This window comes from Lampetra fluviatilis, chromosome 1 (assembly GCF_964198595.1).
Source record: "Lampetra fluviatilis chromosome 1, kcLamFluv1.1, whole genome shotgun sequence".
NCBI classification, from domain to species: domain Eukaryota; kingdom Metazoa; phylum Chordata; class Hyperoartia; order Petromyzontiformes; family Petromyzontidae; genus Lampetra; species Lampetra fluviatilis.
In genome coordinates this window covers 38,539,835-38,566,410 of record NC_136275.1, presented here as the reverse complement: position 1 = coordinate 38,566,410, position 26,576 = coordinate 38,539,835, and the positions used below count along the sequence as shown (strand labels likewise).

Sequence of the window (26,576 nt, the reverse complement as noted above, 5' to 3'; positions counted from 1 at the left end):
CTGTAAGCGAGCACCTATGAAGGCCAGAACGACACACGAGGAGGTGGGTGGAGAGCAGTAGCTGCATTACGAACCCGGCGTCCCGAATTTGATTCCCGCTCACGGCAACACCGGCGACAATTATCTGAACTAGTCCTGGGCCTCCTCTAGGTAGACTCAGCCTCAAATGCGTACCTAGTGCAATGTGTAAACATTGCCACTTGGGAGACAAAGGCGGCCGGGCAGAGTATACAGCAGAGGGTGCGACACACTTGTTCGGTGATTACTCAAACAAGAAACAAGCAGCATGCACGTGCATGGATTCTGTCATGCTTTCTAAACATGCATTTGTCCTTGAAAGTATTTACCGAATGATGAATATGTTCCCTTACGAGAGGCGCACCATGACGTGCAACATCGCGATAGGGGGTGACATCAACACCTCGGCCAAAAAGGCTTATCCATATATAATGGTGTTGTTCTGTTTGTTCATAGCCACATTTTAGACAGCCCTTTCATCAATTGGCCATTTTTTATCTTGGGAAAGTCTCAACATTTTTTTCTTTGTATTGGATCTTCACGAGAGTTTATCGTGGGCCCATGTTACAGATGAACACACACACACACGGATCTAAAGCATCAATAATGAAACCGATGGTTGAATGTCGGCTCGGGGGGAAGCCTACCCGAGCCAGGCGCGTCACCGGTGAGCGAGACGGAGCCCACGATGGCAGGGTAGAGCACGAGGTGCGGAGAGTCCTGTGCCACGCGGCACAGCAGGTTGCAGATGCTCTGCCTCACGTACGCCTCGGGGTGGTTGAGCCGTGAGAACAGCTGAGGGATGATGCCTGCAGAGGGTGGGGGAATGGGGCGGGCAGCACCGAGGGAACCACGACGCATCACAAACTGACACGATCCACAGGACAGAACATGCATACGTTTGCTTATACAGGAAGGAACAGCAGTTCCACACTGCCCACCAGGGATTATTTGTCTGTCTGTCTGTCGTGCATAGCTACGCCCTCGATTTGTATTTCATAGAGCGCTTTGGACGAGCTCAGCACCACGTGACGCGCCGCCCCACGCAGCTTGCACCGCGTGACACGTATCACACTAATGCGCTGGCCAACCAAGTTCCTACCTGCCCACTCCGAAGGAACGTGTTATTAAGTGAGCATTTTACTGCCCTTTTGAGCACCCCTGCTGCTGAATCAGGCCTTAGCACGCTGCGCGGGTCGTGGGGTTTATATGACCATATTTTGCCACGCTGGTCAGTGAGGGTTTGTGAAGGCTGCGAGCGGAGATGCACGAACATAGACGTAGAAAAATTATGGATTTTGCCGACCTGCCCTCGGCTACCCACAACGCAGCCCTAAAATGGAGCTAACGTACTTGGCGATAGATCAAACGCTAATTGGCGATGTGGTAAATGCACTTGCAACACCTTCCATGGTAAATTTACACGCGTTTTCTTTGCGATTCTATAACGAGCAGTTTAAGACATTTATGGTCAACGCATTCGAGGTCTTAAAACAGGGAGGCCGCTCGTCCCGAACAACAGGACATCGGCAACGCACGGCAAACGCGCAATCACCCAGTCGTGCGACCGGTTGGGCTGGGATGAGCAGTCAGGATATGGGTGGCATTGGACGCGAACGAGAGGCTCACCGCGCCAGGGAGACGTGGGCGTGCTGGCGAGTCCGTGCTCCAGCTCCTCCCGCAGCTCCGCCGCGTGCTTTACCAGCAGCCGCAGCAACCGCAGCGTCGCCATAACGATGAGGTCATCTCCACTCTGCTGTCGGTTGTCCGGAGCGGCCGTAGGTGTCTTGGAAAGATCCTCTCCATTGGCCCCCACCTGTGTTCCACACGGGCACGCCATTATGTCGTGCTGCGATATTGCCCACGGCACAGGAAAGGTGAGGCAGGCGCCCGCGATGACTCAAGGGGAGAAACTTTATGAAGCGTGACACGAACACTCCTGGTTACGTAAAACTAATCACCCAGAATGCAGATTGATCCTGGGAGCTCAGCAGGTTTGATCCTGGATAGTGCTTGGATGGGTGACCAACATGCACAGCACGTGTTACAGGCAGCAAGATTACATTGTGGGTAGCAAAGCACAGACCAGAAAATGCTGTTGTTGTACTCATCTTCTATGCGCCCAGGATCATGCATCAGTTTATATCCGGTCAACAAATGACAAATGGTCTCGAGACATTTTTGATGACTGTAGAAAGTCTATGTAGCCACTTTTTGAAGTTAGTTTGGCAAATTCCCGCTTTCAGGAGATGGCAACCCTGACGCCAACCCATATGAGATGTGGATCACCGCGAACCTGCCCAGCGTTGAGCCTCAGGAAGATGAAGTAGGCACGGCAGGAGAGCTTGTAGAGGCCGAAGATGCGGCCTGCGACGGCGCGCCACACGGACAGGAGTCCGTCGAGCGCCGGTTCGGGGTCCTCGTCGGCCAGGGCTGGACATGCAGCCAGTAAACGGCGCCGCACGGCCCCCTCGCCCTCCCCTTCCGCGGCGCCCTCCACAGCCTCTGCGCCACCTCCCTCATCACTCTCGGGAGTCTGCACCGATAGCTCCTCATCCTGTGCAGTGGGGTGGCAGTGGCAGTGAATGCGAAGCCGCCAGCGAGAGGTGCGGAGGCAAAGCCGCCTTTACGAGGACAGTCTGACACGAAGGCTGATAAAGCCGCTCGTTATCCGAGTGTGGTTTAACAGGTTAGCTCACCTGCTGAGCAAACCTCGCACTGTTGCGGGCATCTCTAGGAGAGATCCTCAGCACGTGGTCTATCACGAAAGATCACACTTGTTTTATCAGATTCAGGCTTTGGAGCTATGGAGCTCTTTTTCACAGATGTCGAGTAGGGGAGGGTCAGCAAGTTAGAGATTTAAGGAGAGACCAAACAAGTTGGCCAGAGACCACTGCCTTCATGAGCCCAAGCGATGCACAATTACAGTAGAACCTCGGAGATCTAACGCACCAGAACTCGAACAAATCGGTGTTCGAACGATATTTCCGAACATTTTTTGCCCCGGAAACCGAACGAAATTCGGAGGTCGAACGGGCAATCGCGACTTGAAAGAACCTGTACGGCTGAGACGCGTATGGCCAGCGTGCATGACGCTTGCCCAGACCACCTTCCACTCAAGCCATCAACTCTCCATACGACAGGTAAAGTGAAGTTCAATGTTCATTTATTTCATTTATTCCATATATGTATTCATTTATTCCATTTATTTATTGTTTCTTGTTTTTTTGTATGATTTTATGCATGTAATTACTGTAAACTTCGTGTAAAAATGCTTTTGAGAGATTTATTGTGTCTGGAACCAATTAATGTCATTTACATTCATTCTTACGGGGAAAATTAATTCGGTGTTCGAACAAATCGGTGTTCCAATGGCCTTCTGGAACGAATTAAGTTCCATCTCCGGGGTACCACTGTATAAGACGAATCAACACTGCTGCTGGTGATGGTAATGCGCGTGTGGGACGGTCACCTGCAGGCCGGTGGCCCGGCAGACGGCCTGACCCAGAATGCTGTAGACAAGCGCCCTCTCCTCCTCTGGGATGCACGCCGGCAGCAGCGTCTCCACCTCCGCCTTCTCCGTGCCGAGCAGCGGGATGCTCGCCCCTTGGCTGCAAGACAATCACACACGCTCACTGTGGTGCACACACTCCGACCAGCACCAACAACCAGGGCCAGCTCGTCGATGACAAATACAGACGAAAGACTCTGCTGCTTGTGGGCCCATGGACCGGGCTGCCTCCGTAACAGCTGGAAGGGAGAGAAGAGTGTTCACTTGACTGTGTCGGCACCTGGAGTTGTCGACGACTTTTCGTCCCCAGCGATAGGCCCAGCTGCCCAGGGAGGCCCAGGCTTTAGCCGATTCAGGGGCGCGCATTGCCGTCAGTTGATAGAGCTGCCCCATGATCACGTCCGACTCCCCCACGCCCACGCTCACTGCAAAAAAAACAACCCGATGAAACTCGCCACACTCAGGTGTAAATTGAACAGCGTTCCGTATCTCCGGCCACGTCGAGGTGAATTGAGAGTGCCGTCACCTGATGTCTCGGGCGTGAGGCGAGGGCAGGACGGCGCACGGTCTTCTGTGGGCGGTACCGCGCGACTCGCCTCCGCCAGCGCGGAGATGTTGGTGCCGAGCGGGGAGAGCGCTCCGCCAGCCGCCTTTACCAACACACACGAGAAACAAAACTATAATCTATTTTTATTTTACCAGGTAAGGCCCACTGAGTTATACAGCTCTTTTTCAGGAGCGACCTGCCCACAAATGATAGCTCAACGAAGTGGAGCATCATCGTGTGGAAATTTATATCAGCCAAATACTCTAAACGCATGTTTCTAAATGTGGAGGGAAAAACTGGAGGAACCGCAGGCCTGGCTCACTGGCCCGGAGCAGTGAGACAGCGCACAGGGGCTCAGTACTTCCATTGAGCGAGTCGTGCAAACTCCAAATATTGAGGCGTCAGGGTCGAGATCGAACCCACGACCTACCAGGCAAGATAGTTAATATCTCGCCACCGAGAGCTTGTGTCACCCTGCCCAGTAAGTTGAAAATGGCCTAGCCTAGCCTACCCAGGAGTCTTAAAGAATGGCGATAATTTAGCAAAACAGAACAATTTACAGTACCGTACTGTATAAACTATATGCATACTGTATAAACTATATGCGTACAGTACATCCCGGCAGCGTCCCAACGTACAGTATCGTACCTCGTACGCTGCTGCATTTGCCTGCCGCGCGAAATGTAAAATATCTTACAATTTTGTCATATCACTATCGCCATCGTAAGATCGAAATATCGTAAGTCGAACCATAGTAAGTCGGGGACTACCTGTATAAGGTGGACTGCTTGGCTGCGATAGTTGCAAATACAAATTTTAAGCATTTTACAACAATATTACTCCAAGAGCTACGACTTAAATAAAGAGGTTTTTATATATGTTGGTGAGGGCACCTCCAGCTGAGCCCGGAAGACCTGGCGCAGGTGGACCGAGGCCTCCTTCCAGTCGCCGTAGAGCCACTTGGTGAGGGTGAGCAGGGAGCGGGCGCAGGCCTGGCTCGCAGGCCCGGAGCAGTGCGACAGCGCGCACAAGCTCAGCATTTCCATGGCGCGAGTCGTTTGGCCTGCACAGCACACATGCGGAGCCACAGCGAGCACTCAGCGCCTTTCCTTTAAGTAGACCGAGTAAAAAGCTCTGAAATTATCGCGACAATCACGAAAAACTAACCGCGAGGGAGCTACGTCATAGGACACACACCCGTGCCAGTGTTGTTAACCTAAGCCATTTGGTCGCTAGATCGAGCAACTTTTGGGTTTCCCAAGCAGCAACATTTTTGTCAAAGCGATATACGACAAAGAGCAATTTTCTATAATGAGAACACAATGCAGAATTAGGATAGATTACCGGAATATATTAAGAGTGCTTCCAGTTTATGTGTAACACTTGGTAAATGGTATATTTACACTTTTTATAGGTTTGGGTCTAGCTAGCAACACCTGACAAGTTATTGAGGCTCGTTTGGCGACTTTACGCTGTAAGAAGTTGCCGAAACTGACCCATGCAGTACAGGAGTTTGGCCTTCTCAATGTCCAGCTCGGCCACCCATTTCTCCATGCCCCCGTGATCCTGCTTCAAAGTGAGTCCGGACAGGAGATCGGCCAGGTCCTGAGTGCCGGCAGCGATGACCTCTCCGGCCACACCAGCATCCTTCCCTGCGGTGTTATTTGACGATCCGGCAGCCTGGGTCAGCAGCCGCGTCGCCAGCGCCACGTTGCCGCGCTTGCGCGCGAACTTAGCGGCGGTGAGACGCAGCCCCGTGACGTGGAGGTCCACCGGGATGGTGGGGCCTGCAGAGCGAGTAGAATAGAACGACGATCACTCTCTCATAGTAATAGGTTTTCACCCTTTCAACTGGTACAAAAAAACTGACACCTTTATAGAAGGCATCATGTTTGCAATAACCACAACACAAGCAGTCAAAATGCAAACAAAAAGAAACAACTCTGATGATGATAATGATATGCACTGTCCTGAGTTGTTTCTTTTGTTTGCATTTTGACTGCTTGTGTTGTGGTTATTGCAAACATGATGCCTCGTATAAAGGTGTCAGTTTTTGTACCAGTTGAATGGGTAAAAACCTATTACTATATTTTTCCACTGGAGGTCTCAGTGATCATTCTCTCCTTACCTAGACCCTGGGTACAGAGCAACAGTTACAGGTATGAGGGCGACCACCATGTTTTTAAGAGTTCCGAGTAATTCACCATAAAAATCATCCGGAAAGCAGCCAAGCTTCTACATTTCACCCTTCTGTTACTCCATCAACAGCTGCAGGCAGCCCATCACGATGCGACATCATGCCACGCCGAGCCGTTAGCAGCAGGGACGTGGAGCTCCGTCTGACCTGTGAGTGTGAGGTTGGGCGCCAGCGCCTGCTGAAAGGAAGCGTAACGCAGGGCCTGCAGCCACGGCCGCACGTCCTGCTGCTTGCAGGACTTGCGCACGCGCTCGCTCACAGGCACCAGGCACTCCTGCACAGGCGCACACACCGCAGTTATACCAGGGCTATTGTAAGGACATGTTAACACTCACCATCTGTCGTGTAAGTATCGGGCATAGTGTTATAGTGTACAGAGCAACAGTTACAAAAGAGCTACAAATTTGGACACAGTGCTGCTATAGTTATCATTCCTACATTACTGACCATTTGTAGATTTAACACTGATAAATGTTGGTTGTCACGAACAATTAAGATAGGCCTCGAGTTAAACTAGTTACAACGCTGCACAAACGAACAGCTGGGTATAAAGCAGAGTCAGCGAGACGCAATGAAAGTAAAACAGGCCGGTGAAGAGTCAACTGAGCATTGTAAGGTATTCCACATTTTGCGTGTAATCATTTACAGTGGCGAGATGTTAACTACCTCGACTCTTATACAGGACGTGGGTTTTATCCCAACCCTGACGCCGGTATATTTGGAGCTTGCATTTATCTGGGTCCTCCAGTTTATCCCTCCACAATTAGAAAATTTGGCTGCTATGCATTTCCACACGATGATGAATATTCTCTTTGTTGAGCTATCATTTTGGGCCAGGTCACTTTCGAATAACCAAATAGCTCAGTGGGCCTTACCTGGCAAAATAAAAATAATTTATAATTGAAGAGTTTTTTTTGTAAAAAGTGTCAAAAGGGTAGAAACAAAGTGGACACCCCACCTTGGTGCCCATCTGATTGGCGATGGTGTTCTGCAGGCTGCTTGTGGAGTAAAGCTGCAGAGTGGGGAGCGCCGGCAGCCAGGGGCGCAGGCTCAGCAACGACAGTCGCAGCGGCGTCACCGTGAGCTTGGCCGTCTGCTTCAGGTACTTGGACACTTGCCTGCGGCGGCAGAGAAGCGGCAGGGTTTAGGGCTCGGCGTTCCACGGCATGGATCGTGGTCTCCGCGTGGGCCCACCCTGCGAGTGTCGCGTCGCAGACTCACTCTGTGACAGCCGCGAGGTGGCCCTCCTGCTCCGCGCCATCGGACCGCGCGGCACCCATGTAGCACGTGGCCGCGCGCATCAGCTGCGTCTCCACCGCCTTATGCAGCTCCGTCGGGTCCGGACTCAACACGCTCGGCAGCAACTTCTTGAAGTCTGTGCACGCACACGACATTTTTAGGAAATTTTCCTCGATTTTTTCCACAGTGTGCCGTTTACTACGTGTCAAAGCATTCGTTAGGGTCTCTCGTGCTTTAGACAATGGTCCACAAAAGCGGACATCACAAAGTTACCTCTGTAAGGGGCAGTACTTTCTCACCTACCCTGCCACAAAGTTTCATGTTTTACACGTTTCCACATGCGTGAAACCGATATTTTCACAGCTGGAATTTAGACCAATTAAGTACAGAAGCACATTTAACTTGTTCTTTTTGCAGTTATTGGTGACCGGGTTGAGACCATCAACGCACTGCTCGAGAAAACCTGGTTTAACCACGGGCTGCAATCGAGCCCAGGTTCTCAGCGATGCAAGCTCTGCACTCTGAGCCACCACACCCACTCAACCCCACACACTTAACTTTTATAAATTTTTCTAAAACTCAATCTGGCACTACCCTGATTTGTACAAATTCAGTGGTGCCATTTTAATGCTTTCATGTGTATATGTACGTTGAACTTCTTCCACACCATACGTAGCCAACCGTGCAAATCGGAGGTGCGGGGGAAGGGCAACTAATGTGCCCGTACCCATCTTTTCCTTGACGGTTTTGGGCGTGATGCTCAGTCCTTCTCCGGGCAGAAGATCCAGTTGCTCCCGACATCCGGTGAAGTCCCCGTCTTCAAAACGGCTCAGGGCACTGTGCGGTCCATACACAACCGCAAGTTCTAAAATAACTAAAAGCGTGAACCTACGTTTTGTTTACAAGACAAACCTCACTGGCTGTGTCGGGTGGTGGAGGGTTACGACACATTTATACCTACGCGATCTAACCAAAAAACCTTTATTATGAATTGTTACAAATTTTTTCCAATATTTAGGGTTCCACTCCAAAAGAACGGTCACGATATGCATAACGCGAAATATCTGCTTACGTTCTCAGCTTGGGGACACGATAAACGGCAAGTTCTCGCTCGGCACATTTTTCACAGCACGGCGTTATCGCTATAAACACTTTTTTTTCTCTATTAGGGAACACTTTGGCACAACCACCGGGAACGCGATGAGCGGTCAATGACCAACTACTTTCTTGAGCTGTGCAGCAAAACAGTGTGGGAATGGTATCCGCGTGAAATTACATAATACGCAGCGTACCCTCATCTCAGTTCTTTGCCCCGCAATTAGATGAACTGAAGATTGATTATATAAACCAAATGTGATTACATTTTGCATAGTTTTTATTTATGCACCGGAATGTTTGTATCTTAATTCCTTCGCTTAGCGCATTTTCGCTTCACACGGCACTTTTCCGGAACGCGTCTACCGCGTTAAACGAGGAATTACCGCATCGGCTATAACAGCAGCATCCATAACCCGGCAAACTGACGCACCCCCCACCACTCCTCGCCAGTATCCCCACGCTAAAAAGACGGCGTTGTACCGAATGTAGTTCATGTCCACTTTGAGGGCCAGGGCAGCTGCAGTGCTGGGCTTGAGGGCGGCCGCGCTGGTTTGCCACTCCTGCACGGCTTGCCAGTCGGACAGCGCCACGTAGCACTCTGCCGTCCTGCTCGCCAGGTACCCGACCATCTCCCACGGCGGCTCGCTCGGTTTAGTCAGCACGGTCTTCTTGCCTTCGCCTGAAACGGCAATGCGCATGCCTAGAGCAGCAGCAGCCACACAGTGAAGGCTTAAACAAACGAATTCTCTTTGGCTTTTCGATTACCAAGTTGATATGTATGTTGAACTTCTTTTGCACCGTACGTATCCAACTGTTCTAATCGGAGGTGCGGGGGAAGGACGACAAACTAAACATAAAAATACGTAGATAGATGAGCAAGCGTAAACACAGTGAGCTTTATCTTAATATTTGTTTCAATTTAAAGCTTTCGTGACTGCAGGGATTCATATTCTTGGTTCTTTCGGGAAAGTCACGTAGAAGGGAAATAATAAAGTAATAATAAAACCGCCACTTTTTTCAAATTTTCTTGCTGTGGTTTTCACACCTGATGATGATTGCTTGTGTTGCAATCGAAACGTCGTGAGAATTGTAATGTTTTTTTTTATTCCCCTTCTACGTGACTTTACCGAAAGAACCAAGAATATTAATGTTTGTTACTTAACTTGATCTGTTTACATTCCCTATGGCCACCAAGTTTCATGGCACTCTAATAACAAGTCCTGTCAACTCATGATTATCCAGGATAATGTGGGAAGTGGCCCAAACAACAGATAATGCACACAAATTTAAATTAGGCGATAACAGTTTTTATTGTTTTCCTACGCAGAATGGGATGAAGATGTCGAATGCGATGTCTCTTGTATTTTGTTACTTAAAGTGATCCGTTTACTTACGATCCAACACGTTTGCGGTCACGTGGGCACTGAATCACAGACCCTCGATAAGTGGTGAACAGCTAATAACAGCGCATATGTAATCATAATTTGTTAATTTTTCACAAGCACGGTTAATCCGAAACCCGTATAATCCACTCACGCAAAATCGAGAGTTAACATACACACGTGTAATATATGCGTGTGTACACGTGTAATGATTGCACAGCGTTCATTTGTTGGTGCTAGTGCTGAAGTACCATTGGTCGTGTGCTTAGGGCTCGTCGTGCTGGTGCTTGGATTGGCCAGCCGTAGCACAGCCTTGTCCAGGCCCCGGATGCTGCAGTCCACCCCGGTGAGCAGGCACACCTGCTCCTGGTAGTCCATCGCTGCCTTCTCAAAGCTAAACGCACAAATTATATAGCGTTATTCTTACACTCACTCTTCAATTGACAAAATCAGACTCTCTTGCACAGGTCTGCAAAGTGTTTATGTAATCACACGCCAGGCTTTATTTGAATTTCCACTTTCATTTACGTTAAACTTATTTCGTACCTTACGTAGCCAACTGTGTTAATCGGAGGTGCGGGGGAAGGACAACCAACTAAACACAAAAAGCAGTTTTATAGAAAATAGTTTTCAAATCTAGATTTAAAAGTGCATAGCTCCAGTAGATACCTAATATCGGACGAAAGAGCTTTCCAGATGGCCACAGAAGCGCATCTGAAAGCGCGCGATGCAGTGACCATCTTTGTTCGATAACTAGCCAAAAGCCGCTGGCCAGGATGACCGGAGTTTGCGTGATGGTTTATGTTCCTTGACGAGGACGGCAATGTATAGTGGTTCATTTGTGGCAAGCACTTTGTGTGTAATGAGTGCGAGCTTATAATGTTTTAGCTCAGCAACTGGAAGCCAATGCAAGCTCGACGAGCACTCGACGGACAAGGCCGGATTTCTTTGCTGTACCCATTGATATGTTGGTGTTCACCAAATTCTGTTGCCATTTCTTTGAGGTACCAAAGACTGGCCAAACAGCTATGCCAAAACGGCCCCTTCTCAGGGCCATTCGACTCAAAAGGAACCATGGAGTGTAAATGTCAGGCCCAGTGTGGGGGGGGTGGTGGCATCCTCACCGGCCCTCTGCATGCAGCGCCACCGTGCCGATCCACTGTAGGTTCTTGGCAGCGAGGCCAGTGCACCACACCGCCATTCCCGTGATAGCGTCAGGGCAACGCAGGTCCCGCAGGGCCTCCACAACCATCATCACCGCCGACTCAAACTCGCCTCCCTGCGAACGTCGCACAACCAGGGCCACAACGATGTACAAACACAGCAGCTCAGCATTAGCGTCACTTGTCACTTATAACCATGACACGAACCCTGTCCTCAACTTAAATATTTACTTCATCACCATCATCTTCAGCCGTAATCTATCCACTGCTGGATTAGAGTCTCTCCAAGCCATCGCCAGGCCTCGTGCTCCGGCGGTGCAAGAATCACACGATCCGTTTTCATCGCTCCATCTCTGTGGTGAACGAACCTCCCGGGCACGAGCTCTCCTTTATCTGCCGCTGTCGTTAATTTGGACCACTCGCCATTATTCCTTTTCATGACATGTCTGGCCCAAAGTCCACTTATTTAAAATATGAATATATTTCAGTATTAAATATAGTTATTTATCTATTCGTTTCCTGTATTGTTTGTTGTAACTTGCTCACCCGCCCCCACACTGAGCATCTGTGAAAAAGCTTCATACATAGCTAATCGCATAAACATCCAGGAGGGGAAGCTAGTTAACAAATGAGTTTCACTATTATCAAGACTCACATAGGGAAATCGCTTACCAAGCGCTAACACGTAGCCAACTACGGAGCAGCGTACAAGTTCCCTCATGCCCCCGGTGTCGCATCACCTGTGTGGTGCCGCCGGCCTTCATCTCAGCCAGCAGGTGGTAGCCATGCCGCACCGTGACGGCCGGCTGTCCCGCCAGCAGCCCCACGCGCATTGCCGCCAGCCGGATCCGTGTCAGCCAGTCCTGGCAAGTCTGCCGGTTCGTGAAGAAGAACGTCCGGATGGCCTGCACGCACGCGGCAGAAGTGTCCAACGTGGTGAATGTGTGGGGCCAGCGGAAAGCATGCCTTTCCGTAGAGTTGCAGCTCAAAAACTTAGAGCAAAAGACCAGATTTGTTGATAAAACTGTACATAAACATGCACACTCCTTTTCTGAAGCCACCGGTTTCCCATGCCGTGTGAGACATGGGGGATATATGACCATACTTCACCGTGCTGGCCAGTGCTCGATGGTGAAAGTGGGCATCATAGAAGTGGGTGCATAGAGGTAGAGTACCATAACAGATGTGTTCCACTGCCCTCTGCTGCTCACAATGTACCCTCCACAACCACCAGTGCATGGTGGTCGCCCATTGAAGGACTATCCATTCTCAACCCTGCTTATCAACTAAAAGCACGATACCAGTGATGTCACAAATGCCAGCCCATCACACACGTGGAGCGGGATTTATTTTTCCCCCACCTATTGTCCCGTTGTACAATTAGCGGAGTAATTAGATAACCGGTGTATCGCTCGATTACATGTTTCTCTGCTGCACACAGAATGCAAGTGTTACCTTAGGCGGGGGCATGAGGGCGGAGGCACAGCCCTCGTAGGCGTTGTACATCAGCTTCTCCAGGGCCTCAAGGTAGTGCAGCAGCAACGTGAGCCGCAGCTGCGAGTTGCTGTGGCCTTCGTCGGCCTCGGCGTGCGTCCACGAGCCGCCCCCGTCGCCCTCGGGGTTCAGAGCCACTCCGGCGAGGCTCCGCACAGCTCCTGCAGCCCCCCCACGATTCATCGTTAACCATGTGGGATTACGGAACGTCTCAACGCTACCGCATCACCCAGACGCCGCACATACACATTTACGACGACGATTGTGCTGATCGAAGTGGTAACGGTGGGAATTATAGTATGTATAGTGATACACTGGCTATCTTACAGTCAAGGTGATCAATGACGATTATAGTCGTGGGGTTGATGATGATGATGATAATAGTGATATTGACGGTTATTATGCTGACCAAGGTGATGGTGAAGGTATCGATTATAAATGTGCTGGATTAATTTCACTGGGACAGTGGGTAATAAAATCAAGAAGGGGAGCAAGATATATTTTGTAAGTGTTGATGTTCAACTTTTCATCTCCAATTAGCACGGTTGGCTACGTGCAGTGAGAAAGAAGTTCAACATACATAGCCGTAACAAACCTAAACACTTAAGTAGACACCCAAAGACTTGCGTGTGTGATGTTGCAAGATGACTCGTCAAGAACTGCGCGATTACGGTATGCGTAATGACGCTATCGCCTTGACTTCCAAATATAATCCTCTTAGCTGGTTGTTATTGCCACGTTTTGGACAACCATCTCGTCAATTTCACCGGTTTTGCATAGGGGAATTCCATAACAGCAACACTTTATACTAAATTTTCATTCATGGTGGATCATCTTTACGAGTAATCGTGACTCCACTTTCCTGACAGATGGACAGGGATGGTGCATAAATATGTTCTACCCGAGGTGGAAAGCATTAAAAAGATACCAGCGGAAAGAAAAAAACCGACTGAGGTCTGCAGTAAATGAAAAGCACACTGAAATACAAGTCTACTATAAGTAATAATCAATATAATCGGGGCAGTAACGTGGCCTCGTAGCAGCCGGTTCCACAGCTTGTTGCAGAAATTCACGGGGGGAATCCAGCGGCCGCCCTGATTAATATTGCGGGTGTAATAACCACAATAATAATAATTAGTTTGCTTCACGGTGGACGTTAAAGATAGTCTGAAGTCATTCGAAAGAGAAGGCCATTTGTCTGCTGGCGTCAGGGTTCAAATTTGCCATATTCCAAAATCACCCAGAAAATTATCAATTGGCACTATACAAAGCAATCACCACCCCCTACTGGCAGACCAATGCCCCAGGTCACTCTTGCAAAAGATGTATATTGAACTTCTTTCATACCGTACGTCACTAACCGCGCTAATCAGAGGTGCGGGGGGAAGGACAAACTAAACGCACAAAAAACATTTCTAAAGATATAAGTTTTCAAGATACTTTCCTGGCCTCTCGAGTTTTCACCTGATTAAACAAAACACTTTTGAAAAACGATTTAAAAAGAACCGGCGATGCGCCACGGGACCACTTGTGGAACGTGCGCTGACCTTCGATGGTCTGGAACGTGTCCTGCGCGCGTCCAAGAGGTGTGCGCAGCTTGGAGAGAACTGTGAACTGCGCTGCCTCCCACACGGCCCACAGCCACAGAGCCGCCTCGCAGCGCAGCAGCCGCTGCTGCTGCGTCACGCCGGCACGCACCTCCACCTTGTCCTGCCGCTGGCAGCTGTGATACAACCGCTCGAGCCACGGGTCCTTCCTGGAGCCGACAGTCCACGCGCAAGGGGAAGAAACGTGGGAAAGATTGAGAAACAGTACAAGCTGGATATGAGCACACAGCTTGAGAGTCAGTTCACTTATATCCCAAGTGTGTGTAATGCAAATAAATGTTGTTTATATAAGAACTGTGCTTAAATCTAGTTTGTACTATACAATAAAACCAATGTGTACAGCACGCTGCAGTCCACGCTCCCCAGACACATGCACCCACACCAACCTCCACGTCCCTGCGGAATATTATTAAAGCCTGGAGGGTGAACCGCATCACTTCACATTTCGGGTGAAATAATTTCGGCAAAGATTATTGGTTTCATTTTTATAAATAAGTTGAGAGTTATGCCGCAAGCCGGATTAAACGCGTCGGCGAGCCGCATTTGGCCCCGTGGGGCTGCAGCGCGCACAGCCCAAAAGTGGTGGACGTCTACGGCGTTCGTGGCGGGTGACAGGAGGCTTGGTCGCCGTTTCGTGCGGACGCACCCGGAGCGGTTGAGCGTGCCGTAGAGGATGAAGGCGAGGATGTCGGAGAAGTCGTGGGGGTGGAAGGTGCCGCTGGCGGGGCGAGCCATGTGTGCGCGCAGCCCGAGGGACACGCTCTGCACCTCACCCCTGCAGCCGCCGTCGTTGATGCTATGCCCAGACAACCCACGGCACATGCCACGATCCGTTCACAAACCCGTGTTTAAAAGTTGCAAAAAGTAAAAATCTATAGGAAAGCATAATTGTAAATTGTATCTGTCAAACATGCTGTTTATGCTCCAAAGGTTCACTGGCCAAACATATCTGACTTATGTCATTGTATTACTCATGTCCCTCCTCCCGTCATATTCCTTTTGAAGGGTACATTTGAGAATAAGTTAGAACTATTGCTTCTCCGCCGATGACCAAATTTCCTGAAATGCACCCGATCTCATGAGATACCAGATGTCAAGCAGATCTGTGCCTGGATAGTGGTTGGATGCAGAGGCAGCAGAGGCAACCCAGAAAAATCACTTCTTGTACTGGGCTTTGCTCCAATGTCTAAGCTCCCTGCATTTATATTCTTGGTTCTTTCGGTAAAGTCACGTAGAACGGAAATAATAAAAGAAAAAAAAGAAAACAATAAGATAAAATTATCACGACGTTTCGATTGCAACACAAGCAATCATCATCAGGTGAAGAACAGGGCTGTCGGAAAGACAGCGTCCTAAATTAGGACGTCCTAAATTTTATCTTATGGTTATTTTTATTATTTTATAATTTCCCTTCTACGTGACTTTACCGAAAGAACCAAGAACATGAATCCATGCAGTCACAAAAGCTTTAAATCGAAATCTCCCTGCATTTGCCAACCCACACTGACCAGCGCAGTGAAGTATGACCAAATAACCCCCTCGACCTGCATAGGAAGGCCCCCGTCCAGTAGTAGATGGGGGAAAGGGCTGAACATACACAAATTCTCCACTGAGCAATAGACCTGATGATCAGGAATCGCCATCCCTGGTTTTTCATCTCAGGATTGATCGTAGACACCCCCCCTTCTCTCACCAAAGCACGATGTCGACGGGGAGAGCTTTGAGAAGTTTCCCAAAGGCCTGCTTGACACGGCCGGCTGTGTGGAAGAGCTGCACCTGGCAAACCCCGGCACACCTGCAGGTGGGAGTCGCCCAGCAAGGAGAAGGCAGCAGCAACCAACAGCGCATTAACCACATACCAAGCGGCACCCTCATCAGTGAGTGGAATTACAATAACCTATTTTGCACGGGTGACAAAACAAGTGTGTCGAGATGTCGTTTTTATAGCTTTGCCCCATTTCATTCCGATGATGCAATTGGTGCCAAGTCACAAAACAAATACAGTAAAACCTTGGCTTGCGAGCATAATTCGTTCCGGAAACGTGTTTGTAATCCAAAGCACTCGTATATCAAACCACTCGTATATCAGTCGTGATCACTTGACGCTCGGCAGACAAAGCGTATACACGTACTACTCGTATTGCAAGACCTCGCTCGTTTATCAATTTAATATTTATTTTAAAAAATTGCTCGTCTTGCAAAACAAGTTACTCGCAATCCAAGGTTTTACTGTAATCAACCTGGAACTCTCACAGAGAAGTGACCACTTTCAAGTTCGAGAATGGCCCCATTGGAGGCAGATACCAGGGAACAATTTTTTAGATCTCTTAAGCAGCCTCAGTTTGATATGTTAGGGAAGGGGGCACAACTAGTTCCCACCACTACTGCCACAGAAGGTATGTTTTTTGGAAACGAGAGTTAAACCTCAGTATTTAATTTTCAAAGCTGCAATTAGCCCTGCATAACCACATTTAATGCGATGGATTTATTTTGCGTCGTCATTCATGACCGGGCTGAGAACGCCCTACACTTCAAACATCGGGTTTAACTACAGGTTCGCCGAAACCTGGATTCAATCATAGGATGTCAGCAACGCAGCTCTGTGGCCCTTGACATCTAACACCACCCAGCCACCTCCGTGTTCAAATGTCCCCAATTCTCACCGTTGCATTTCGTCATGGGGAAGGGATGAGGCGAGGATCTGGAGGCTGCTGCAGCTCTGCAAGCAAAACGATGGCTCCTCGTGCATCGCTGTCAAAAAAATACAAATAAATACTCTTCATACAAAGGACACAATTATTCAGGCATGCTGCCTTCCCTTTACATGCACGAATACAAGTTGTCATGAACCCACTGAGGCACTTACCAGTGACTAGAAGTCCTTTGACAAAAGTGTGGAAAGCCGAACAGGAGAACAAGGGGCTGTAAGTATCGGACTTTTTCATGAGCACTGCAATCTCCTGGGCCCAGGTCAACAGCATCTGCCTGCACAACACGAAAATAAAAGATAATTGAGGCGGTGAATGCACAGACACACCATACACCTCCTGAAACAATACAACAAAAACTGTATTCGCATGGATTCTATAACACGTCCCAATGCGAGTTTTTCCTCAAAATGATTTAATTGGCAGAAACGTAACCTTAGGAGCAGCACATTTAACGCGGCCATGGTAAAGCGTGTAACATCATGGCCATGGCCAAAAGGGATTATCCATTATCACAAGATTTTATCACCAAGTTTTCAGCAGCCCTTCGATCCAAATAGAAACACAACAATACATTCAAATCTTATTTATATTGGAGCACCTTTACGAGAATTACCGTGAACCCCCCGCCCCGCCACTAGACAGACGAACAGAGCTGATGCCTTAACGCTTTCAACCTGAGTTGGAAAGCGTTAAAAACCAAAACGCACTCCCCAACGGTGCCCGCGAGTTCAGGAGGAAGCAACGTGTCGCGGCTCGCTCGCATGTGGACCTGCTGTCGGGGGCCAGCTTGTCGCTGCACAGCAGGGACCCCAGCAGGTTGATGATGGTGCTGAAGTGCCTCTTCGTTGCCATGGTCACCGTGCTGATGACGGCGCCGTCAAAGAGAGACGGCGACAGTGAGCTGAGGCTGCTCGAGATGAAGTGCTCGTGGCTGAAAACAAAGACAAAGATTCTCCGTATAGCCTTCACGAATGTATGGGACAAGTATTGTTGTTAGCAAGCACATATCAGGGCCGGCACGGCACACGAGGGGTAGGTGGCCAACACCTTGCCCGGCTGCCTTTTGTGTCCCCAATGCTGATATTTACACACCATATCAGGTACTAATTTAAGGCTGAGTCGACCTAGGGGAGGCCCAGCACCGGTTCAAATATTGGTCGTGAATGGGAATCGAACTCGGGTCACCGAGTCCGTAGCGTAGTGCGCTAACCACTACACAACTGCTTCGCCCAGAAACACACGCACAAGCATTACCGCTTTACAATAACAAGCCACTGTATTGACAAATAATATTTAAAGGCTCAAGAGGACATGACAGACCGTTTATCAGCTGGGCAAGCAATGTCTAAGAATGGACCAAGAAATGGAAACAAAGCAGGGATGGAAACATAAAACAGAAAAACAACTCGAGATGCAGCAACATACCGAGGAAATGAGAGCAGGAAAAGATTTAGCACCAAGGTTGTGAAGACCAAGGGGTAGATAGAAACAGAAAATATATATCCAGGTGTTGAATGCATTTTCTGAGTGTGCCGTGCCTTCAAGACGCTTAAGTTTGTGTGCGGTGGGTTTCTCCAATTAACACACACAGAGGGCGGTCAACACGCAGGCATGCAGTTAACACACCCAAGATTGGCAGGGTGAGAAGCAGGGAGAACTCACCGGGTGCAGTGGGAGTACAGCGTGTAGAGTACAGCGTACTGCACCGCGGGGAAGTGCAGCGCGATGTTCAAATGCACGACCGTGAGGTTCTCGCTCAGCAGCGCAAACACGGTCGGAGACAGTGCCCACATCTGAAAAAATACGCGAGACATGATAGAGGTGAGCACACCAATCTGCCGCTATGCACTTACCAGTTCAGTTGCACACAATGTTATTTTGCTTAATTTGCAATTATATTCCAACAGTACCATTCGTGTCGCGACAAAGATATAATTTCCGAAACCTCACAGGGTATGCCCACGAACAGTGTTCATTGCACACTGACCAAACCAAAATGTTCTAATTTTCAAATGTGGAACACGCACAATCAATAGTCCGAAGACCATAGTCCCCTGCAGCCATCCCCACCACATAGACCCCTCATTCTTTAGCTTCGTTAACCTATTCGACGAGAAGCGTCTGAACAGTAAGGGCGCCCTCACTGGTGACGATCTCGATAAAAAGCGAACGGGTCACATAGGCGGCAATAGGACTCACGCCAATGATGGAATTTTTGGCGTTGCCGATGGTGGTGAGAGCACACAGGTTGAAGACCAGCGCTGCCTCCGCCATGTCGGCACTGAGCACAGTGCCAGCGAACGAGGGGTGGAGGAGGTCGACGCAAACGGAGTCTGTGTCTTCCGCCCCGAGTGACGCCAGCAGGCTGTTGACGGCGCACGCCACCTCGCCCAGGATCAGCCGGTAGGCGCTCTCCAGCACCGGGATGTTCTTGAGGCCAAGCACGGATTGGTATACGGAGAGGGCTGCCTTCACCACCTGGCGGCAGCAGCAGCAGGACCAGCAATAAAGCGACACGACTCCTTTCTGGTCCTCAAGGGATATAATTCTTGAAGAAACTGTCGCTATTTTTCGTTGGAAATCAATTCAACATTCATTTTTTTTTTTACATGCTAGTGAATATAGCACCTCTACAGGCTGTATGGTTCACATGAACCCGTTACATAAACTAATTGAAAAGAAACAATTCTTACACGCACAATTTTATTAATGTATTACGAGCATAAGAATATATTAATAACTGTATAGTTACATTGTTCAACAAGACAATAAGTACACAGTAATTAAGACTTGTGTACCACTTGCCTTCTTGCAGGTATCAATGGCAAAACAAATAAATGTTTTCAAGCAAATTTTAATGCACCTTCTTATCAGCATTATAAAACAAAAGGCAGATGAGTATGTGGCACAAAATGTATCCTACTACCTATTTGTTGGTTTTGCTTAAGTCATTTTTGGTGACGCAGATCACTCTTGCAAAATGAGACTATCCTGATCTCTGGAGTTCTCGCCTAGTAAAACAAGATAGAATTGAAAGTTGAACTTCAAGACTGTCCTCCGAGTGTTTCCCAAGCAAGTCATGTGCTTTGAACACAACACTCCCAAGTGCTTCCCAAGCAAGTGTGTGTGCTAGCAGTTTCAAGTCTCATCCGTGATTGCAGCAGCATTGCTGTTAACGTTACCTGGTTGTCTCTGTGCAGTCGTAGCTTAAGTAGATTTGAGTCACGAGAAAACAGCTTCTCCACAAACGAAGAGGGAAGCTTACTACCAAACTGTTCCACGATCTACACAGAAAAACAGAGAAATAGCATTGGGATTCATGCTCGGTGAATATATTAGACTTTACCCATGATGAATGGTAATCTACTACACTTAAAGTTGACTTCAGAATGTTGTACATAAGACATTCAAGCAGAATAAAAAGACAACAGTGCTCTTGTGAACTAGCATTACTGGAAGAAAAAAAAAAATCGAAAACACTGCATGAACATATATCAACATAAATTAAAATACATTTCCTGCAATGAAATAGAGCTTGGACAAATTACTTTTAAAAACCTGTTCCAAGTAAATTTAAGTAGAATATACATTAAAATGGAATGGGGGTGACTATTGCAAGTGAAGTTTATCGTACAGCATCGACAGTTTAGCATCAAATTGCGATTTAGACGGAAGAGTAAGAGATTATCGATAACACAAAAAAAAATAACACGAGCGATGACGCTCCTGCCGCTGTGTGGCATCGGGGGGGGGGGGGGGCTTTCTCCCTCACTAGGGCTATGAGGTTGAGGATGGACACGGTGTATCCGATAGCGTAGGTGTCAGGCTGCTCCAGCTGGCTCAGGCCGAACTCCACGGGGCCTTCCACCGTGCACGCGAGCTCGGGTTCCAGGCTGCCGAGCAGCACGCACACACACTCGTTCCCCGCCGTCATCACCGCCTCCGAGAAGTAGGCCTGCTTTGCCACGCTCACGCATATCACCACGCGCTGCAGGATCTGCAGCGTGGCCAAGGGTGGAGAGAGGGGGCAAGGAAAACGGAAACCGCTCGTTAAACGGTGAAAACACCGACTTGAAAAATCGCAAAGACCTCAGGTTGCCTGGATTTGAATCCAGGAAGCCGAATATGACTAAATAGAGTTCTTCACCGCACCGCACAAAGAAATTACATTAATATGGTCAAGCAGTTAAGTTGCCTAAATGCCAGCACTGATCATTAAAAACATTGGTTTGGCTGCCATGCAACGAACATTATTTTCAGTGGCAGAGCTGGGAGAAAATGTTGTGTGGACCAGAGGTTACTTAGGGATCTCAGAGGTCGCTCTGTAATATCCGCTTCTGTTGGCTGTTCTCCGACAAATGGTTGCACAGCTCTGAGACAAATCCGAATGGATTGTCTCATTACACGACGATACCACAACTGGGATAAAAGGAATTTTAAATATGAAAAGACAGTTATAAACACCAAAGCAAAGAAATTCTCGCTGTTGACGCACCTCTGTGACGTAGGCCTCTGTGATGGGAGGGCCCTTGATGGGGTTGAATCGCTCCCCAATGCTGCGTACCACGGTGCTGAACACTCGGAGCAGCGCTGCCAGTTTAGGCAGCGACACAGACGGCGGAGGAACCTCCTCGTCCATCGAGTCCCCGCTCACAACATGCCTCAAATCCTGACACCAGAATACATTTCTAAAATTAGTACGCCACATTGAAGCAATGCAACACTCTATTATTAATTATCAATGCGCGTAAATAAGTGGCCTGCCAAAGGAGAAAGTGATTCATATTAATTATATGAACACCTTATTAATAATGTATATTCTTGCGTATGGCAATGTTCCATTATTCATAATGTACAGCCCTTTGCCAATGCACTGCTGGATGAAGGCCTACTTACACCATGTGGGGGTTGTTTGGCCATACTTCCCTATACTAGAAAGTCCAGGTTGGTGAACGGGTGTACCCAGAACAGGTTCAAACATAATTTGCCCACTAATGTTCGCCGTGGTCGTTGATCGAACTCAGGTCGGCAGGTTTGCATCTTGTTGACATGACAAAGGGGTGCTCCAAACAGCAGGAAGGCACCAACCACTCCCACCGTGCCATTCATGCATATGAAGTGACCACCACATTACACGAACAATGATCTCAGCCTTGTCTAAGCCACCAGCCTTGAAGCTGAATAATGTGGCCATTAATTCTACGTGTTTACAGCCTGCACATATCTGCATGTTGCGATGGGTTTTCTCATCATTTATATAAAATGTTAAACTTGGACTCTAGTGAACAGCAGTCAGTGTGAACAATAAACCAACGTTACGAATGCCACCACCACCCAAGACTTTTGATCGTCTACCTCTGCATAGGCCTCCATGTCCTCGAGGAACTGCCCAAGGAGGGTGATGGAGAAGGCGAGGTCGGCCACCCAGAACTGTTCCAGACACTGCAACCAGCCTGACAGCACAACACAGACATTAGCCACACACACACACGGTGGTCACGAAGCACTTAATTTAAACATAGCAACCACTTGTTTCAGAGACACATCGTGTACATGTGCTGCCCTTTTATCAATCCACTGTTGGATGAGGGACTCCCTACGCCGCGTGGGTCGTGGGGGGTTTTTGACCATACTTCACCACGCTAGTCACTGCAGGTTGAAGGCGAGAAGGAGCATAGGTGTGGAAGTATAGAATGACAGTACAATGGATTTTAATGCACTTCATTGCCTGCCATATAGCCACACTGCCCTATGACAACTTATCAGTGCACGATGGCCACCCGCCCAAGCACAATGTGGACTTAGCCGTGCTTTTAATAAAAGATCTTATTCGATCACATTCTGGGTGATTTGGTCATAGGTATAATGAAAACCAAAACTAAACAAATCGAAGATACAAATTTATCAAATAACATGCTTAATAGATTAGTCTTAAAGTCACTCTTACCAGAAACCTTCTGTGTGAGGCTGCTGGTCTGCGTGTGGTCTATGTGCCATCCCACCAAAATATCCACCGTGTCCTAAAAGTGCGGCAGAGGGAAGCGAAAAACAACAAAACAGGTGAGGATCAACACCATGCTGGGTTGACTATTGATGATGCATATTCAGGTCATTCAAGGACGTGGTTCGATGATGGGAACGAGCAGACGGAACGGCGTTCAAGACGGCGGGGGGGCTGCTATTGAGTGACGGTCCTGGTTCATGGTATACAGAGAGGACGTGAGTCACGCCACGGAGAGCTCTACCCCGAGTTGTAGTGTAGGGTAACAGGATTGAAGAAATATACAATAGATGACCGAAAGAAGAGGCGTGGTGGTACAGGTAGGTGATCTTGTATCTGACACCGCTTGTGACTGGAAGCCAGTGGAGGGAAAAGAGGGAGGTGAAGGCATCTAACTGAGGATAATGGAGGGGGTGCTGAATAATTGATTGTGTATTCATCTTGAAGGCACAGGGGATAAGAGAACGCACCCTGAAATTAGTGCTGAAGACGTGCGGGTAGCTGCGTGCCAACAGGAGGATGCAATGCACGCAGTGGCAGAGCAAATCAGGGGGGTCCACATTCTCCAGGATGGACTGTAAGCTGCTCATTACAGACTGAAAACACAAATCACACAAGGTATACCAAGGGAAATGCTTTTGATGCAACTGTTATTAAACATTTATACACATTTCAAAACAAATATACAAGGTATAAAGTAAAAAATTCGGTGAACTTACACAATTAATAAAATGTTAAATATAAATCACACGGATATGTACTGGAAATAAACAACTTCATAAATGTCGACCAATGCTTCGATAACTTAATTTCCTTTGCGATAGAAAACCTATTAAAATATGAAATGAACTTATACTTAAATGGCTATTAACTCGTGTGTAAAGTGACGTTGTCGAATCAATATTTTAAATACAATGAGGCTATATGCCACCAATGTAGGGGAAAGGACACTGACCGGCATGACGCTGGTGAAAGTCTTGCTGTCGCCGGCAGCCTCCAGGCCCCGGTGCACAGCGCACAGGTACAGCATTTTCACATCGTCTTTGCTGGACAAGTCAAACTTGCCAAAGATCCATGTAAAGACCTTCTCAGCATCGTAGCCCAGGGTGCAGCAGAGCAGCCCGAGGCAGGCAGCAGCTTCTTGGCGCAGTTCCAGCAGCAGTTTACTGCTGCAAGGGTCAAGGGGAAATATTTGGACGCCTCAGCACCTGGCCAGCTACTGATGATCAAAGGTCATTAAATTGTGACAAAGTGACTTGAGCTCCAGTACATACCTCTCATTAACGACATCCTCAAGGACTGCCAAAACATTGTCCAGCTGTTTAAAAAGAACCTGAAATAAAACAGACAATTAATCATGTAAACCAGGGAGGTATTTGTTGGCTTTACGAATGGCACTTCATTGAGATTGAGCCACTTCAACACACAGACGGGTTTATGACTACTCTTAGGTTTTTTCGGTAAAGTCACGTAGGTAAAAATAAACAATAAATAATAGAAATAATAATATAAATAAAATAATAAATCACGACGTTTTGGGCGCAACACAAGCGTCCGTCATCAGGTGGGACAACCACAGCAAGAAACAAATGCTGAAGCGAGTTGCTGTGGTTGTCCCACCTGATGACGGATGCTTGTGTTGCGCCCGAAACGTCGTGATTTATTATTTTATTTCTATTATTATTTCTATAATATTTTATTTTTTCTTTATTTTTACCTACGTGACTTTACCGAAAAAACCTAAGAGTATGAATCCTTGCAGTCACAAAAGCTTCAAATCTAGGGTTTATGACTCACCAGCCTATTGTCTGGCTGCTGGATGAATTCTCTCAGCTGCCGGGCTGTGTTGAGACGACGTTCCCTGTCATCTTCCCGAGACACTCTCCGCAGGAGATGAGACAATCGAGAGTCCTCAGAGTAGGACTGACGCTCTGAGGCCAAGCAGGATAAGAAGCACAAATTAATTCATGGCGTGGAGGGGCCCACGTATTTTCTATACTGCACTCTCACGACAGTTTATTTCCCTTGTACAACCGAATCAGATGCAACTCAACCCTGAGTATATTCTTACTATACTAAAACATTAACATGCAACCGAGTGCATCTATTTGAATAAAACATTAAGGGAGTGTTGGCAGTGATATGCAGAGTTATACAAAAACAGGTGATGCTTGTTTTTTTAAGTAGACAGTGTTTATATAATTACAGACCGTGAACATTCTGTAGCATGGTATTTCTGATAATTATTATAATATAATTATATTATAATATAGGAACCGGATGATCAGTCTGTGTCGAGTGTTGCACAAAAAGTTGGAGCCCACTGGTGCGCGGACCACACCGTGATGTCAGAGGCCGATCCATCTCACCTAGTGGTTTCCTCATTTCTTTGGAAGCAGAGGCACGGTTGCCATGCTGTACGGTTGTGGATCCCTCGGCGTTCACATCCACACCCCTCAGCTCTTGCCTCGCCGCCCTCCTCTGGTAGGAGCTCTCTCCTGGGCCCCCATTAACCTCATACCTCCCTCCTGTCCAGCACGTCAAACACAGGACGCACAAACCACGCAGAAAACACGTGAAATCTCTTCAGAGCATTTAGAAGAGCTTGTGTTTGCAGAAAAAGAAGTGTCCACCTTTGCTAGGTGGGAAAACATTTAATGACTTCCTGTTGCAATTTGGTGGAAACGTCTTCTCCACCAACACATGAATTAGGCCTGTGATATCTTCTGACTGCACAAACCCTAAGTCACATTTTGGTGAACGTTTCTTATGCCCAATTTTGAGAGAAAAAAACATGCCGACGCCTTCATCACGAATGAGAAGGAAAAATAAAAAATGCCAGCTATATATTACGGTAATTTCATAAATAACTGAAACATGTATTGTCCACTATATATGATCTCACTATACATCATTGAACAAAGAGTTCAAGAAAAGCATACGAGTCACAACAGGGTGGGGTTAGGAATCCCCTCTATCCCAATGAGTTCAATGGCTTGATTGCAGGCAGATTTTTGAATTGGGGCAGACCTGATTTAGAATCATGCGTTTAGTGTATTTGGCCGCTATAAATTTCCACATAAGCCACTTCATTGAGCTATCATTCGTGGCCAGGTCGCTCCTCAAAAAGTGCTATTTTAGCTCAGTATGCCTTACCTGCTAAAAAAATAAAAACATTTTATAGTTGTTTTATAGTTTTATGAGGGGAGTAAATAGTTACGTGACTGTATAGGGGACCCCAAGTCCAGGGGATCTCCAAAAAATGCACGATCATTTGGGAAGTAAATGAGACACCAGTATTTCATGAAATTGGTTTCAAAATGTATTATTGCAACTAATGAAAACAAGCCAAGTATAAACCGAGAACAAATGTACGTGATTTATAGTGAATACAAGACTGATTATTCCAATATAAATACAGTGACTGGGAACGGATGGGGGCCCAAAGCCCACATTATATACGAGGGAGCCCGAATTAAGAATTAAGGTCCCAAAGATTTCAAAGGACCATGGATAGGGGGTAATAAGTAATATTTTAAAAAACTTGTTTAAAAACACGCTTTAATTAAATGTACCCTACTAGTAATGGAAGAACTCCACGACTCCAG

The 26,576-nt window shown here is 47.7% G+C and overlaps 1 protein-coding gene across 2 annotated transcripts in view; it reads right to left on the bottom strand.

The window, feature by feature from the left end:
* SMG1 (SMG1 nonsense mediated mRNA decay associated PI3K related kinase) overlaps positions 1–26,576 on the bottom strand; it is a 50,120-nt gene that overhangs the window by 21,101 nt on the left and 2,443 nt on the right. The window contains exons 3-37 of one of the 2 annotated variants that reach the window (XM_078862396.1): positions 25,338–25,496; positions 24,766–24,899; positions 24,243–24,301; positions 23,924–24,137; positions 23,439–23,564; positions 22,915–22,987; positions 22,323–22,420; positions 21,463–21,636; positions 20,740–20,964; positions 20,150–20,251; positions 19,167–19,445; positions 18,630–18,760; positions 17,737–17,898; positions 17,123–17,241; positions 16,920–17,007; positions 15,950–16,051; positions 14,903–15,052; positions 14,197–14,405; positions 12,611–12,810; positions 11,896–12,060; positions 11,117–11,271; positions 10,244–10,386; positions 9,091–9,310; positions 8,240–8,349; positions 7,495–7,648; positions 7,232–7,391; positions 6,421–6,547; positions 5,573–5,863; positions 4,970–5,139; positions 4,056–4,179; positions 3,810–3,954; positions 3,491–3,629; positions 2,315–2,575; positions 1,648–1,834; positions 666–827 (exon numbers count right to left, since the gene is read on the bottom strand). In XM_078862396.1, coding sequence (XP_078718522.1) covers positions 666–827; positions 1,648–1,834; positions 2,315–2,575; positions 3,491–3,629; positions 3,810–3,954; positions 4,056–4,179; positions 4,970–5,139; positions 5,573–5,863; positions 6,421–6,547; positions 7,232–7,391; positions 7,495–7,648; positions 8,240–8,349; positions 9,091–9,310; positions 10,244–10,386; positions 11,117–11,271; positions 11,896–12,060; positions 12,611–12,810; positions 14,197–14,405; positions 14,903–15,052; positions 15,950–16,051; positions 16,920–17,007; positions 17,123–17,241; positions 17,737–17,898; positions 18,630–18,760; positions 19,167–19,445; positions 20,150–20,251; positions 20,740–20,964; positions 21,463–21,636; positions 22,323–22,420; positions 22,915–22,987; positions 23,439–23,564; positions 23,924–24,137; positions 24,243–24,301; positions 24,766–24,899; positions 25,338–25,496 — 5,517 coding nt within the window. The remainder of the gene's footprint in view (positions 1–665; positions 828–1,647; positions 1,835–2,314; positions 2,576–3,490; positions 3,630–3,809; positions 3,955–4,055; positions 4,180–4,969; positions 5,140–5,572; positions 5,864–6,420; positions 6,548–7,231; positions 7,392–7,494; positions 7,649–8,239; positions 8,350–9,090; positions 9,311–10,243; positions 10,387–11,116; positions 11,272–11,895; positions 12,061–12,610; positions 12,811–14,196; positions 14,406–14,902; positions 15,053–15,949; positions 16,052–16,919; positions 17,008–17,122; positions 17,242–17,736; positions 17,899–18,629; positions 18,761–19,166; positions 19,446–20,149; positions 20,252–20,739; positions 20,965–21,462; positions 21,637–22,322; positions 22,421–22,914; positions 22,988–23,438; positions 23,565–23,923; positions 24,138–24,242; positions 24,302–24,765; positions 24,900–25,337; positions 25,497–26,576) is intronic. The other variant, XM_078862405.1, reaches the window with a different exon arrangement.